Here is a 15,171-nt window from a genome sequence, read left to right as displayed (position 1 = left end):
GAATAATGAGGTAGTGTTCATGGGTTCATCTTCCGTTCAGAAATCTGTTGTTGGAGGGAAGAAACTTTTCCTAAAACACTGAGTGTGTGTCTTTAGGTTCCTGTACACCCTCCCTGATGGTAGTACTGAGAAGAGGGCACGTCCTGGATGATGGGGGTTCTTACTGATGGATGCTGTCTTTTTGGGCATCGTTCTTTGAAGATGTTCTTGTTGGTGGGGAAGCTAGTGTCCATATTGGAGCAATCCTCTACATCTTTTTCCGATCCTGGGCATTGGTCCCTCCATACCAGACTGTGGTGCAACCAGTCTGAATGTTCTCCATCGTGCATCTGCTGAGCAAGGGTTCCCTACCTGGTCTCTATGGCATAAAAAAGGGTTGGGATCCCCTGTAAACTCCTTGGTAACATAACAAACTTTCAGTGATCAGTCCCCTGTCCTCTCATGGTTGCTAGGAAGTTGGCATGGGCTAGCTGTTTGACATATTTTACTCTTTACCCCACTGACCAGTCCACAGCATCTCTGGGACCCTTCGATACCCTGAAAGTCTCTCCCTTTTCTTCAGGCAGGAGTTAAGGAAAAGAAATTAATCTCCAAGCATGAGTACATCATTGTTAGCTTCCAACAAGGCAGTGCACAAGGAAACTGCTTGTCATAGATTGACCCATCTCATTAATACATTGCCAGACCTGTTCTCATGGACAACACAGACAAAATACTGGAGGAACTCAGCAGGTTAGGTAGTATCTATGGAAAAGAGTATAGTCAATGTTTCGGGTTGAGACCCTTCAATATCATGAAGGGTCCTGACGAAGGGTCTCAGTCCAAAAAGGAAACTGTTTACTCTTTTACATAGATGCTGCCTGTCCTGCTGAGTTCTTCCATAACTTTGTGTGCGTTGCTTGGATTTCCAGCATCTGCAGATTTTCTTCTGCTCTCATGGGGTTCAGATGGTAGTGTTAGTATGGAGGACAAACCTGAGAGGCTTCTTTCTGAGCTGTTGTGGGAACTGGAGGTGCTGAAGTCCTCAGAATGGTTGTGAGGCATTCTGTTAGACAATCCCTCAGCCAATCGGTAGTCAGGGATGATAAGCAGGGCTAGAGGTCAAAGGGTAGAAGTCACAGCGGCATCAAGTGTTATTAGGTCATGGTGCAAGCACATGCAAGTACATGCAGTTAAAGCAAAAGCAGTGGAGGTTCTAAGGAAACAGCAAAAACTACTTGCACACAGGAGTCTCATCATCGGGACCATTGTTTTTGCATCTGGTTCCATTTTAATGGTGCACAAAGGAAATTGGGTGCAAAACCCACTGCAGTAAAACTTTGGCTTGTTTAATCCCAGGATGCAGAAGGAATCTTGGGCTGGAGTCTGCAGGATTTCATGTGGACTCTTAGCTGTGTGGGAGTTGAAGATTGGGGAGAATGTTGGTCAGTAGCATTGAGAAATATGGGGAGTATGTAGGAGATGGGACTGGGCAAGAAGACATTTGGGTGGGTTTGGGGTGAACAGGGAGAAGTTGGGTGTGTAGGGGTTGAACATTGGGGAGAAGGTTGGTCAGTGGCATTGAGAAATATGGGGAGAATATGGGAGCTGGGACTGGGGAAGAAGGTATGTCAGTAGGTTTGGGGTGGGCAGGGAGAAGGTGGGTGTGTAGGGGTTGAAGATTGGGGAGAAGGTTGTTCGGTGGTATTGAGAAATATGGGGAGAATGTGGGAGCTGGGACTGGAGAAGAAGGTATGTTGGTAGGTTTGGGGAGGGCAGGGAGAAGGTGGGTGTGTAGGGGTTGAAGACTGGGGAGAAGGTTGGTCGGTGGTATTGAGAAATCTGGGGAGAATGTGGATGAAGGTATGTCGATTGTTTTGAGGAAGAACAAGGAGATGGATAGGTAGGGCTTGAGGAGGAGGTTGGGGTGCAAAATTGTGGAAAATAGTTAAAAGATGGTGAGGGATTTGGGAAGAAGGTGGAAGGAAGAGCTATGGATTCGTGCAGACTGATGTAAATTCAGATTTATGTTCCAGTTCTTCAGGATTCCACGTGCCCAGGTTCATACACATCTAGGATGCCAAAAACACAAAGCCCTGATGCTGAAACTCCTTGTCTGAAGCACAATGAAAGCCTTCTCATTGGTCTCTGAAGTGTCTGTGCGCTCTAACTGAACTTACCCCAAGCTGTACACCTTTCCCACTCACCATTGTTGAACTTGTTCTGCTCCGGCAGAGAGTATGTGCATCCGGAAGAGTCGGACTTCTGCTGGGCGGAGTTCTTCCACTGGGGGTCGGGCAGGTCGACAGCCAGCTCCTGGATGCTGCTGGAGTGGAGGATCTGGGTGGTGGCATACGGCGTGGCCTGGGTGACCTGTCCCGGGCTGCTGAAGCCAGCCTTGGTGGTGACATCGATGCTGCTGTAAATGGCGCTGTCCGATAGCATAGTTCCCAGTTTATCGCTCTGGCCTGAGGGACGTGTGGGGGCAAGGTGTGTGAGGGCAGAGGAGGAAGGGGGTGAGGGTTGAAGGGAGGGGGCAGAGGAGAGAGAGAGGGGGAAGGGACAGGGTAGTGGGAGAGAGGGGGAGACAGTGAAAGAAAGCGAGGGAGAAAGGGGGAGAAGGAGAGTAGGAGAGAGAGAATGGTGGAAAGTGTAGAAGGGAGAAAAGGTGAGAGATAGGGGAGAGAAAAAGAGATAGAGAAGGAGAGGCAGTGTGAGGAGGGAGAGAGAGAAAGAAAGTGGGTGAAACAGGGGAAGAGAGAGTGAGAGAGAATGTGGAAAGAACGAAAGAGTGAAGAGAGGGAGGGAGCGAGTGTGGGATAGAGGGAAGTTAGAGTGGGAGAGAGAGAAGGGTATGGACAGTGGAAGGGGAGAAGGAAAAGGAAGAGCAGGTGAAGAGAGAAAGAGGCAACAAGTAAAAGAGGAAAAGGGTGAGTACGGATGAGAGAAAGGGAACATGAGGGATAGAGGGAGTGAATGAGAGCAATGGAAAGAAAGAAGAGAAAAATTGAAAAGGAGGGCAAAAAGAGAGTGGGGATGGAGGAAACAGAGAGGGAAAGGGTGAAGAGAGTGGGGAAGGGAGTGAGGGACGGAGGACAAGGGGAGGCGAGAAAGAGTTAGGGAGAGAAGAGGGGAAGGGATAACAGAGAGGGGAACAAGAGGAAAAGAGTAAGAGGAGTGAGGCAGGGAAGGAGAAAGGGAGAAAGGGAAGGAAAATGAAAGGGGAGGAAGGGTGAGAGAGTGAGAGTGCCCAGGAGAGTTAGGAAATGAAAGGCAGGGAGAGAGGGAAAGAGAAAACCAATCAGTGATCGTAAGCGAGTCTGCAAACGACCACATCTGACATGAAAAATAAACATGTCACCCTGAGTTTAAGTGTTTCAGAACAGATGCAGTCCATGAACCAACAGAGGGGAGATGATATACAGTCCCCATCTGTGATATGCTCAATGCCCTTCACAATCCACTGACTAAATCCATCCTTTATATATAAAAACAACACCGAGAAATTGCAGGAATTACACAGCGTGATGCCCAGCATCTGGCCTCCATTTAAAATTTCCAACTCCTGTTAAAATCTCCGCACAGTTTTGGCCCTCACTACCTTTTCAGTCTCATCCGAATACTCTGAGATCACTATACTTGTATTTAATCAGCCCCAACCACTGGCTGTGCCCAGGTTGCTGGCGCCAACATTTCCTCTGTCTCGTTCCTTCTCTTTGTCCATGGCACGCTTTAAAACCTCTCTCTTTCACCATTTTCTTAGCCACCTTTCCTAATATACCTGGTGTGCTCTGGTGTCACATTTCAATCAGATTTTCCACCTGTCAGCCGGGTTAAAGGTGCGAGGTAAATGAACCTTTCACTGAATGTGTTGAATGTAAAATATTTCCTAGAAACCTTGCAGCATAAAAAAGAAAACAAACATCAATATCAGTGAGTTACTGTGATTCCGAAGGATTTGCTTGAATGGGCAGTGGGAGCAGATTGTAAAGAACTTTGGTAATGAGTTTGATAATTACTTCAACAAATAATGAAAGGCTGTGTAGAGAGACGGGAAGGGAACTGGAATAATTCCCTTTCCGTGGTACGGGCTCAGAGGGACGTCACTTTAGAACTGAGATGTCCAGGTATTTTTTTCAGCCAGAGGGTGGTGAATCTATGGAATCTGTTGCTACAGAAGCCAAGTCGTTGGATGTACAGTATTCTTGTGCCATTGAGGATAAGAACAGGATGATAAGGAGGTTGAATGTCTGACTAAAGAACTGGTGGAAGACCCTGGCTCTGGGAGGTAATATACCACTTGCTTCATACCACTGCCACAATGAGCATCGCCCAGTTGCACTCACATCTAATGTGATGAAGTGCTTTGAGATATTGGTCATGACCAGAAATAATTCCCGTATAAGCAAGGATCTGGACCTGCTGTAATTTTTCTATTGCCCGGTAGGTCAACAATGGATGCAATCTCACTGCTCTCCATTCAGCTGGACAAAAGTAATACTTATGTCAGGCTGCTGTTTTTTCAACGCAATCATACCCTCAGGTTCTAATCAACAAGCTCCCAAATCTGGGTCTCTGTATCTCCCTCTGCAAGGAGAATCCTTGACATCGTCACCAGGAAACTGCAGTCAGTGAAGGTTGGAGATAACATCTCATCCTCGTTGACAATCAACCCTGGTGAACGTCAAAGATGTGTGCTTAGCCCACTGCTCTATTCTCTCTACACTCACTGTCTGGCTAGGCATAGCTCAAATTCCATCTGTGAATTTGCAGAGGAAAAGCTATTGTTGGCAGAATTTCGGAAAGCGATGAGGAGGTGCACAGGAGTGAGATAGACCTGCTGGTTGAGTGGTGTTATAGCAACAACCTTGCACTTAATGTCAGAAAGACCAAGGGACTGATTGTTAACTTCAGGATGGGGAAGTCGAGGGAACACACACCAGTCCTCATAGAGGGATCAGAAGTGGAAAGGGTGAGCAGTTTTAAGTTCTTGGGTGTTCCTTGGTGCGACTGTGCTGATCCAAAGAGCGCTATATGAGGTCATTCTTACCCTCGGCCATTAGCCTCTATAATGAGTCAACCTTTAGCGAGAGAAGTGATGACTGCCCCCTGATAGACTGGTTGACGTAACATATTTTTAATTCTCTTTTACTTCTCTTCTAATATTTGTATATTTGTACATCTGTGCAATTGTAATGCTACTGTAACACTGAAATTTCCTTTGGGATCAATAAAGTATCTATCTATCTATCTTAACATCTCTGAAGATCTATATTGGGCTCAAAATGTTGATGCAATTACAAAGAAGGCACGACAGTGGCTATATTTCATTACGAATTTGAGGAGAATTGGTATGTCATCACTGATTCTCACAAATTTCTACAGATATACCATGGGGAGCTTTCTAACTGGTTGTATCACCATCTGGTATATCTGGTATGGAGGGGCTATGGCACAGAATCAGAAAAAGCTGCAGAAAGCTGTAAACTCAACTAGCTACATCATGGGCACTAGCCTCCTCTGCATCTAGGACACTTTCAAAAGGTGGCATCCAGCATTAAGGACCCCCCTCACCCAGGACATGAACTCTGCTCATTGCTACCATCAAGAATGAGGGGCAGGAGCCTGAAGGCACACGGACAGAGTTTCAGGAACAGCTTCTTCCCCTCTGCCATCAAGTTTCTGAATGGACAATGAACCCATAAACTCTACTTCATTATTTCTTTTCTCTTTGTACACTACTTATTTCATTTATTTTTATAGATATACTTACTGTAATTTTCATTTTACTGTTATTGTGTATTACAATGTATTGCTGCTATAAAGCAAAAAAATTCCATGACATATGCCAGTGATATTCAACCTGATTCTGAATCCTCTATCCCTACCGGTCTCTCCACTTCCCTTAAGAACCCCAGAGCCAGATTCAATGCTAGAGACCCGTTCGCTGGGGCTTTCCCGGGTAAGTTGCCCCATCAATGTATTTAGGCTGAGATTGATAGGTTTTGGATGTATGGGTCAGGGTTAGTAACCTAGTATGCTATGCTGGCTCTGGAAGCATGGTGACACTTTCGGGCTCCCCAGCAGAATCCTCAGATGTTTTGGTCATTGGCGCAAAAAACATATTTCACTCTATGTTTCGATGCTTCAATGCACCTGTGCCAAATAAAGGTAATCTTTAAATCTTTGAGGATGACGGATTTGCCAGGTGTCCCCTGTTGAATGACTGCAGTGAACTAGGTGGAGTAGTCGTAGTGTTCATGATCACCATTATAAATTAATGATTTTTCTTGCGCTTTAGATTGTTAATTCCACAGCTACCATGCTGGGACTGCACGCTGATCTCTGGTTCTGTACCAATACAACTATGTCCATATCCAGCACACAAAACCCAACTGTCTTCACGTGATCCAGATCTTCACATTCCCTTCCCTCCCAGCTAGGGTCCTTGGGATCTCGCAGCAGAGGTCCAGAGCTCCACCCAATGGCACCAAATCTCGGCTTGCACTCACCTCCGCGGCTGAAGTTGCCAACTCCTCCCAGGTCACCGGGACCATTGCTGCTGCCATTGACGGGGAGGCTGGTGGCAGGCCAGGAGTCTGCGAGCCAGGGGTAGCTGGATTCACCAGGATTAAGCAGGCCGGGTCTACTGGAAGAAGACAAGAACAATAGAAAAATAGCTTAGAAAAATAGAGGGCTATGGGTACTCTAGGTAATTTCTAAAGTAAGAGTATGTTTGGCACAGCTTTGTGGGTTGAAGGGCCTGTATTGTGCTGTAGGTTTTCTATGTTTCTATGTAACAAAAAAAATAAATTACCCTCTGAGGCACGATGAACAACTTGCCCCAATCAAGACTACTGGGTTGGCCAGGGTTCCCTTCGACCTTGCCTGGGCCCTGTCATTTATCAGTAGAGAACTCAAAACTTGATAGGTATCTTCTGACCCTGAGAACAATATCTCCCATTCCTGGATTTGATCATTCTGTCAGAGCAGCTGGTGTTTTACAAGTGAAGGAGTTTGAGAACTTAAAATCACTGCACCGTTAAGATGCACGAGGAGATACTTTGGCCCACTGACTTTACAGACCTTTGTCACTTCCATCCTTCACTTCCCAGCCTCTGTCACTATTCCCACTGTCCCATCCTCCACCTGCCTATCATTCCTCCTCAGCTGAATCCACCTGTCACCTACCAGATCCAGTCACCTCTTCATACTGAGTATCTTCCCTCTATCATTGAAGGTTCTCAGACCAAAATGTCAACTGATCATTTCCCTCCAGAAATGTTGCCTAACCCCTTGAGTTCCTCAAGATTCCTATGTGCTGCTTCAGATTCCAGCATCAGTAGTCTCTCTTCTGTCTTGAGTGAGTTTGTGATGGTTCCCATCAATGCACTCTCCAACTTCTCCTGTAGGTCAGGAAATTACTCTCCATCCACGGTCTGCTGAATTCCTCTTTGAAGGTTGTGATTGTGTTCCCACCAGCCAGTGAGTTTCACATCATCACCACATCTATGCAAAGAGTAAGTCCTTACTCACATCCCCCTCTTCACCAACATTTTAAATCTGTGCCCAAAACAACAGCGACCACAGCCCAGTCCATCGCACAAGTTTCTCCTCCATTGACTTTGTCTACATTTCCTGCTGCCTCATAAAAGCAGCCAACATAACCAAGGACCCCTCCTACCCCAAACTTTTTCCCGTCTCCCATTTCTTGTTGGGTATACAGCAGTATACAACAGCTTGAGAACACGTACCATCAGGCTTAAGGACAGCTTCTATTCCACTGTTATGTCAATTGCATGGACCTCTTCTCCTCTAAAGATGAACTCTTGATTCTCCCAATCTACCTTGCTGGGGCCATTGAAGTTTCTGTCTACCTGAACTGTAGTTTCTCTGTAACTGGAAAACTATTTATAACACTACAACTGTAATACTTTCAAACCAATGTCTTACATTGACCTCCAGAACATTGCTGTGACCTGTTGTACCATTTTGTTGAGCACCTCCACACCATTCGCCAAAAAGCAAAACTTCCTGATGGCCAAAAAATTTAATTCCGATTCCTATTCCCATTCCACATGTCAATCCATGGCCTCCTCTTGTGCCTCAATGAGGCCACTCTCAGGTTGGAGGAGCAACACCTTATATTCTTTCTGGGCAGCTTCCAACCTGATGGCATGACACTGACTTCTGGTATTCTTTCTCCTCTGTCTCCCCTCTTCTTCTGTTCACTACTCTGGCCTATTACCTCTTCTCACCTGCCTATCACCTCCCCCTGAGTCCCTCCTCTTTCCCTTTCTCCCATGGTCCACTCTCCTGTCCTATCAGATTCCTTCACTCCAGCCCTTTATCTTTCCCACCCACCTAGCTTCACCTATTGCCTTTCAGCTACCTTCCTTCCCCTCTCCACCACCCCTCCAACATCTTTTTATTCTGGTGTCCTTCTCCTTCCTTTCCTGTCCCGATGAAGGACCTCGGTCTGAAACATCGACTTTTTATTCATCTCCGTAGACCTGCTGAGTTCCTCCAGCATTTTGTGCGTGTTCCTCATTTATTATTGTATTTTTAAATTCTGTTCTAGCTTGTAAGAATTGTGTATAATTTATGAGCAACACACAAAATGCTGGAGGAACTCAGCAGGTCAGGCAGCATCTATGAGAGGAATAAAGATCCTCCTGCATCTTGTGTGTGTTGCATTGGCAGAATCTCTGCTGTATATAATGTCTGATCTTTTTGCGAAAATTGAATATCTGATGCTCTGTGCCTGTGACATTGCTGCAAGTAAGTTTTTCCATTTCACCTCTGATACAGAAACGATACTTGTGCCGATGACAATAAACTTGACTTTATATTCTGCATTCTGTTATTTGTAATGGAATGATCTGTCTGGGTAGCATGCAAGCAAATTTTTCCCTGTATCTCAGTGCATATGACAGTAATAAACAGATTACCACTTGTCCCAGTTAAGTAAACATCTCTGTTTCCTCTAAACCAGTCACGGACTTGGACCCAGTTTGCTCAAGGCCAAGGCAGATTTGGGCATGGCTGCTCCTGACAGAGTGAAGGGAATAGGGCAGCACAGTGGTGTGGCTGGTTAATGTAACGCTATTATAGCTCAGGGGCGTTTGGAGTTCAATTCCGACATCATCAGTAAGGACTACGTACGTTCCTTCCTGTGAACATGCGGATTTCCTCCGGGTGCTCTAGTTTCCTCCCACATTCTAAAGACACATAATTAGGCCATTCAGCCCATTGAGTCTGCTCTGTTATTTCATCATGGCTGATCCATTTTCCCTCTCAAACCCATTCTCCTGCTTTCTCCCCGTAATCTTTCACACCCTGACTAATCAAGAACCTATCAACCTCTGCCTTAAATATACCCAATGACTTGGCCTCCAAAGTTGCCTGTGGCAACAAATTCTACAGATGCACCACTCCTCATCTGTCCTAAATGGACGTCCTTCTATTCCGAGGTTATGCCCTCTGGCGCTAGACTCCCCCACGATAGGAAACATCCTCCCCATGTCCACTCTACCGTTTATTAGGTTAATTGATCATTGTAAATTGCCCTGTGATTAGGCGAGGTTAAAAAGGTGGGTTGCTGGGTGGTGCACATCATTGCTCTGGAAAAGTCTGTTTTACGCTGTATCTCTAAATAAAATATAATGTGCCATGTTGGCCATACAGGATGACTGCACTCTTCAACCCTCGTTTGCAGGCAAGCTGTGTTGGAACAGAGAGCTCTGATGGATTTTTAACGTGTTCCCTAGGTACACGACATTAATCTGAAATGCCCTTCCCCACAGTATGGCAATGACAGGTGATCCGTCTCCAATCTATCCATCATCTCTGAGTCATTTACCATGTGATCGATTACGTGTAATCAGAAGACTCACAGCAATTTGGAAGCAGCCAATAAGAAGTGGACCTTTCAAGCATTTATGCTAATAATGTCCAATTAATGCAGCCAACATCTATCTAAGAAATCAGTACAAGATTTTCATCTTTGTTACCTGTTCTTTTCATGACACATGGAAGGGATTAAACATCCAATATTGTTTTGGCCCATAGTTTCCAGCTCAGCCAACTGCCATTAAACATTACCTGCCTTTCGCTCTGGATTAGACATGGGAACTTTTCCCAGTACTTGCTGCTCCGTTCCTGAATCTCACTGGGAGATGGGACCACAGAGTGTATGTGTAGGCCAAGTAAGGTGGGAATATTCCATCATTGCATGTCAATGTCATGTTCATCTCCCTACACCTGAATGACTTACAAAGGGTCACAGGGCATGGAAACCACAAGACAGGATATACAATAGGAGTAGAATGAGGCCATTTGTCCCATCGTCTGCTCCTCCATTTCATCGTGATCCATTTTCTTCTCATCCCCAATCTCCTGCTTTCTCCCTGTATCCCTTCATGTCTTGATCAATCAAGAATCTATCAACCACTGCCTTAAATCTACTTAAAGGCTTGGCCTCCACAGCTGCTTGTGGCAATGAGTTCCACAGATTCTCCACTCTCTGGTTAAAGAAACAGGTCTGTCAGCCTAACGTTCCATGCTGATCACGATGACGAGCTAAGTTAGCCTAATTTGCCCAGGTTTGGTTCAAATCTTTCTAAATCTTTTCTACCCAAATGGACCACTTCCTCCAGTAGCTCATTCCACATAAGAGCCATCCTCTGGGTGAAGAAAGTTGTTATTCAGGGCCTTTTTACATCTTTCACCTCTCAACTTAACATTGTACCCTTTGTTCCCAATATCCTAACCTTTGGAAAAAGATTGCATTCACCCTTTCTATATTTCTCCTCATTTTATACAAATCACTCTCATTCTCCTAGCCTTCTCAACCTCTCTCCATAGCTCAATTTCTCAAGACCTAGAACATTCAAGTAATCCTCTTTTGAACTCTTTCCAGATAATGTCATCTTTTCTGTAACAGGGGGATCAAAGTCAAACACAGTATTCCAATGCAGACTCACTAATGCCTTGCACAACTGCAGTGTAATTTGCACACTCAGTCCACTGAATGACAAAGGCCTGTGTTGCAAAAGCCTTCTTCACCACCCTGTCTAACAGTGACGCACTTTCAGCAAACCATTAGCCACTTCTCAATAGTCTGGCCCTATCAATGTAAATGAACCTTCTTCTGTACAGCCACATCATTGTGTGACTGGCCCCTTGATAATTCCAGATTGAAATTGAGGGCATTTACATTATTACATCTTGAATCCTACAACACCATTAAATGTTTGAGGTCACTGGCACCTGTCTAACAACCATAAAGGACATATAAATACAAAAAGGGGCCAATAATATCATGAAGGATCCCACCCACCCTGCTAATGGACAGTAAGTCCCATGCCTATCAGGATGGAGGCTACGCCAGGACCACCAGATTCAAAGCCAGCTACTTTCACCAAGCAAAAAGGCTGATCAACACCTCCACCCACTAATCAACCCCTCCACAGCCCCTCATGACCACTGCTTTATCACTTCCTGTCAGAGTCACTTTATGTACAATCACTCCATGCCCAGTGTCACTTTATGGACATACAATCTATGTATACAAACTATATTAAGTATTCATACTTACTGTTTTTCTTATTATTGTGTTCATTATCTTATTATGATTTTTGTGCTGCATCAGATCAAGAGTAACAGTGATTTCATTTTCCAGTACCCTTGTGCACTGGAAATGACATTGAACAATCTTGAATTTTCAGTTAAATATTGAACAATTGAAACTTTGACTTTCTTGAACTCACCTTCCATTGCTCATCATTCCTCCATCAACACGTTGGAATGTCACTGTGATTTTCCCACAGGATGGATGAAAGGGGAAAGAGAACAAAACAGATCTCTGTTAGATATCCCTTCAGCAGAACATCATTTTCCCCACCCCAAAAGAAAGTTCACCATTACTATTACATCCCATCCACAAACCATTTTTTTATATTCATCAGCACATTATGAGGAATCTGTCACACCAAGATACAAATCAGCAAGAAATTCAAGTAAACATGTTAAAATACAAATTATGCTGAACTACAGCATGTATCTGAAGTGCTCCTCTAGGCCTGGGCTTTGTAGCACTACTCTAGTCTCAGGCTTTATAGTGCTACACAAAACCCAGGCCTTATAGAGCTGTTCTAGGGCCAGGCTTTATAGTGCTATTCTAGGCCCAGGCCTTATAGTGCTACTCTAGGCCCAGGCTTTATAGTACCACACAAAACCCAGGCCTTATAGAGCTATTCCAGGCCCAGGCTTTATAGAGTTGCGCCAGGCCCAAGGTTTGTTGTGCTGCACTAAGGCCAAGATGTGTCCTGTTGCATTAGGCTTTGACACCGAGATTTTGGAATGTCCGGAAAATCCCTGCAGAAACAAAAATTACAACATACTGGACAACATGTGTTCTTTCTCATTTAAGAGGACAAATTGTCTGAATTATACTGTTCCTTCAATAAAAATGAGTAATCTGTACTTTGAGATACAGTACAGGTAGCACTGACATGGCTTCTACAGATATGATTCCACATCGATGTGCTTATCAATTGACAAGCTATTTATCCTGCTTATTAGTGCCATTACCCAGAAAGGAACACCCGCTAACAAGACATTTGGCCCAACTATTCAGTGCTGGTACTCTGGTCATGCTTCCATCTCACCCAGCCACTATATCCCTCCATTCATACTCTCAATTGTTCATCATTGCCACCCACTTCAGCTCCTTCCCTTGGGAACGACCCACACATTCCCACTGCTCACTGGGGAGGGAGATTTCTTTGGAACTTTGGAAAGTATGTACAGGAACTTAAGACTGATTGCCCAAACTCTGGACACAGAAAGTATTAAATGGCAGAAAGTGAACGGTAACAGAGATGATAAATGGTTTAATGACTTAATGCAGCACTTATGAGAAAAGCAATACACATCAAAGTTGCTGGTGAATGCAGCAGGCCAGGCAGCATCTCTAGGAAGGGATACAGTCGACGTTTCGGGCCGAGACCCTTCGTCAGGACTAGCTGAAAGAAGAGATAGAAAGAGATTTGAAAGTGGGAGGGGGAGGGGGAGGGGGAGATCCAAAATGATAGGAGAAGACAGGAAGGGGAGGGATGGAGCCAAGAGCTGGAAAATTGATTGGCAAAAGGGATACGAGGCTGGAGAAGGGAGGGGATCATGGAACGGGAGGCCTAGGGAGAAAGAAAGGGGGAGGGGAGCCCAGAGGATGGGCAAGGAGTTATAGTGAGAGGGACAGAGGATAGATAGATAGATAGATAGATAGATAGATAGATAGATAAATAAATAAATAAATAAATAAATAAATAAGGGATGGGGTACGAAGGGGAGGTGGGGAATTAGCGGAAGTTAGAGAAGTCAATGTTCATGCCATCAGATTGGAGGCTACCCAGACGGAATATAAGGTGTTGTTCCTCCAACCTGAGTGTGGCTTCATCTTGACAGTCGAGGAGGCTGTGGATAGACATATCAGAATGAGAATGGGACGTGAAATTAAAATGTGTGGCCACTGGGAGATCCTGCTTTCTCTGGCGGACAGAGTGTAGGTGTTCAGCAAAACGGTCTCCCAGTCTGCGTCGGGCCTCGCCAATATATAGAGAAATATATGAGAAAACATTTATTGCAGCTATGAGATTCATAACACTGCAAAGCAAAGTTTTGTGGCACTACTCCAAAAGTAAATTCAAAATTAAAATCAAAACATTCATTGTTTAAAAGCATTTCGCATCCATTTAACTGAGGGATTCCCTAAGTTGTCAAGATGCCAGTTACATTTCAATAACAGCCAGAGTAGGGACAACACAAGTCACATACAGCTTGAAGCTCTTTCAACAATCTCCCATCACTCACTCTCAGAGCAGAGTCAGTTAGATACAGAGTGAAGCTCCCTCTACACTGTCCCATCACACACTCCCAGGGCAGGGACAGTTAGATACAGAGTGAAGCTCCCTCTACACTGTCCCATCACACACTCCCAGGGCAGGGACAGTTAGATACAGAGTGAAGCTCCCTCTACACTGTCCCATCACACACTCCCAGGGCGGGGACAGTTAGATACAGAGTGAAGCTCCCTCTACACTGTCCCATCACACACTCCCAGGGCAGGGACAGTTAGATACAGAGTGAAGCTCCCTCTACACTGTCCCATCACACACTCCCAGGGCGGGGACAGTTAGACACAGAGTGAAGCTCCCTCTACACTGTCCCATCACACACTCCCAGGGCGGGGACAGTTAGATACAGAGTGAAGCTCCCTCTACACTGTCCCATCACACACTCCTAGGACAGGGACAGTTAGATACAGAGTGAAGCTCCCTCTACACTGTCCCTTCACACACTCCCAGGACAGGGACAGTTAGATACAGAGTGATGCTCCCTCTACACTGTCCCATCACACACTCCCAGGGCAGGGACAGTTAGATACAGAGTGAAGCTCCCTCTACACTGTCCCATCACACAGTCCCAGGGCAGGGACAGTTAGACACAGAGTGAAGCTCCCTCTACACTGTCCCATCAGACAAGCTCAGGGCAGGGACAGTTAGACACAGAGTGAAGCTCCCTCTACACTGTCACATCAGACATTCCCAGAGTAGGGACAGTTAGATACAGAGTGAAGCTCCCTCTACACTGTCCCATCACACACTCCCAGGGCGGGGACAGTTAGATACAGAGTGAAGCTCCCTCTACACTGTCCTATCACACACTCCCAGGGCGGGGACAGTTAGATACAGAGTGAAGCTCCCTCTACACTGTCCCATCACACACTCCTAGGACAGGGACAGTTAGATACAGAGTGAAGCTCCCTCTACACTGTCCCTTCACACACTCCCAGGACAGGGACAGTTAGATACAGAGTGCAGCTCCCTCTACACTGTCCCATCACACACTCCCAGGGCAGGGACAGTTAGATACAGAGTGAAGCTCCCTCTACACTGTCCCATCACACACTCCCAGGGCAGGGACAGTTAGACACAGAGTGAAGCTCCCTCTACACTGTCCCATCAGACAATCCCAGGGCAGGGACAGTTAGGTACAGAGACAAGCCCCCTCTACACTGTCCTGTTCCCCATGCCCAGGGCAGATTAAAAAGGTAATGTTTGATTTTTGTGCTGTCGTTTTAAGTTCTGTATTGCTGGAGTGATGCAGTAATCTTCTGTCTTCTCATGAACT

General features: G+C 45.5%; 1 protein-coding gene across 9 annotated transcripts in view; it reads right to left on the bottom strand.

Moving 5' to 3' along the window:
- The window catches only part of robo2 (roundabout, axon guidance receptor, homolog 2 (Drosophila)), a 1,315,623-nt gene that overhangs the window by 88,514 nt on the left and 1,211,938 nt on the right, over positions 1–15,171 (bottom strand). For 7 of the 9 annotated variants that reach the window (XM_063050228.1, XM_063050229.1, XM_063050235.1 and 4 more), the window contains 4 exons: positions 11,751–11,793; positions 6,492–6,628; positions 2,187–2,447; positions 975–1,094 (listed from right to left, as the gene is read on the bottom strand). In XM_063050228.1, coding sequence (XP_062906298.1) covers positions 975–1,094; positions 2,187–2,447; positions 6,492–6,628; positions 11,751–11,793 — 561 coding nt within the window. The remainder of the gene's footprint in view (positions 1–974; positions 1,095–2,186; positions 2,448–6,491; positions 6,629–11,750; positions 11,794–15,171) is intronic. The other 2 variants (XM_063050237.1, XM_063050234.1) reach the window with 1 other exon arrangement.

The sequence above is a fragment of the Mobula hypostoma genome, chromosome 6, assembly GCF_963921235.1.
Source record: "Mobula hypostoma chromosome 6, sMobHyp1.1, whole genome shotgun sequence".
NCBI lineage: Eukaryota > Metazoa > Chordata > Chondrichthyes > Myliobatiformes > Myliobatidae > Mobula > Mobula hypostoma.
This window is presented reverse-complemented; position numbering and strand designations above follow the sequence as displayed.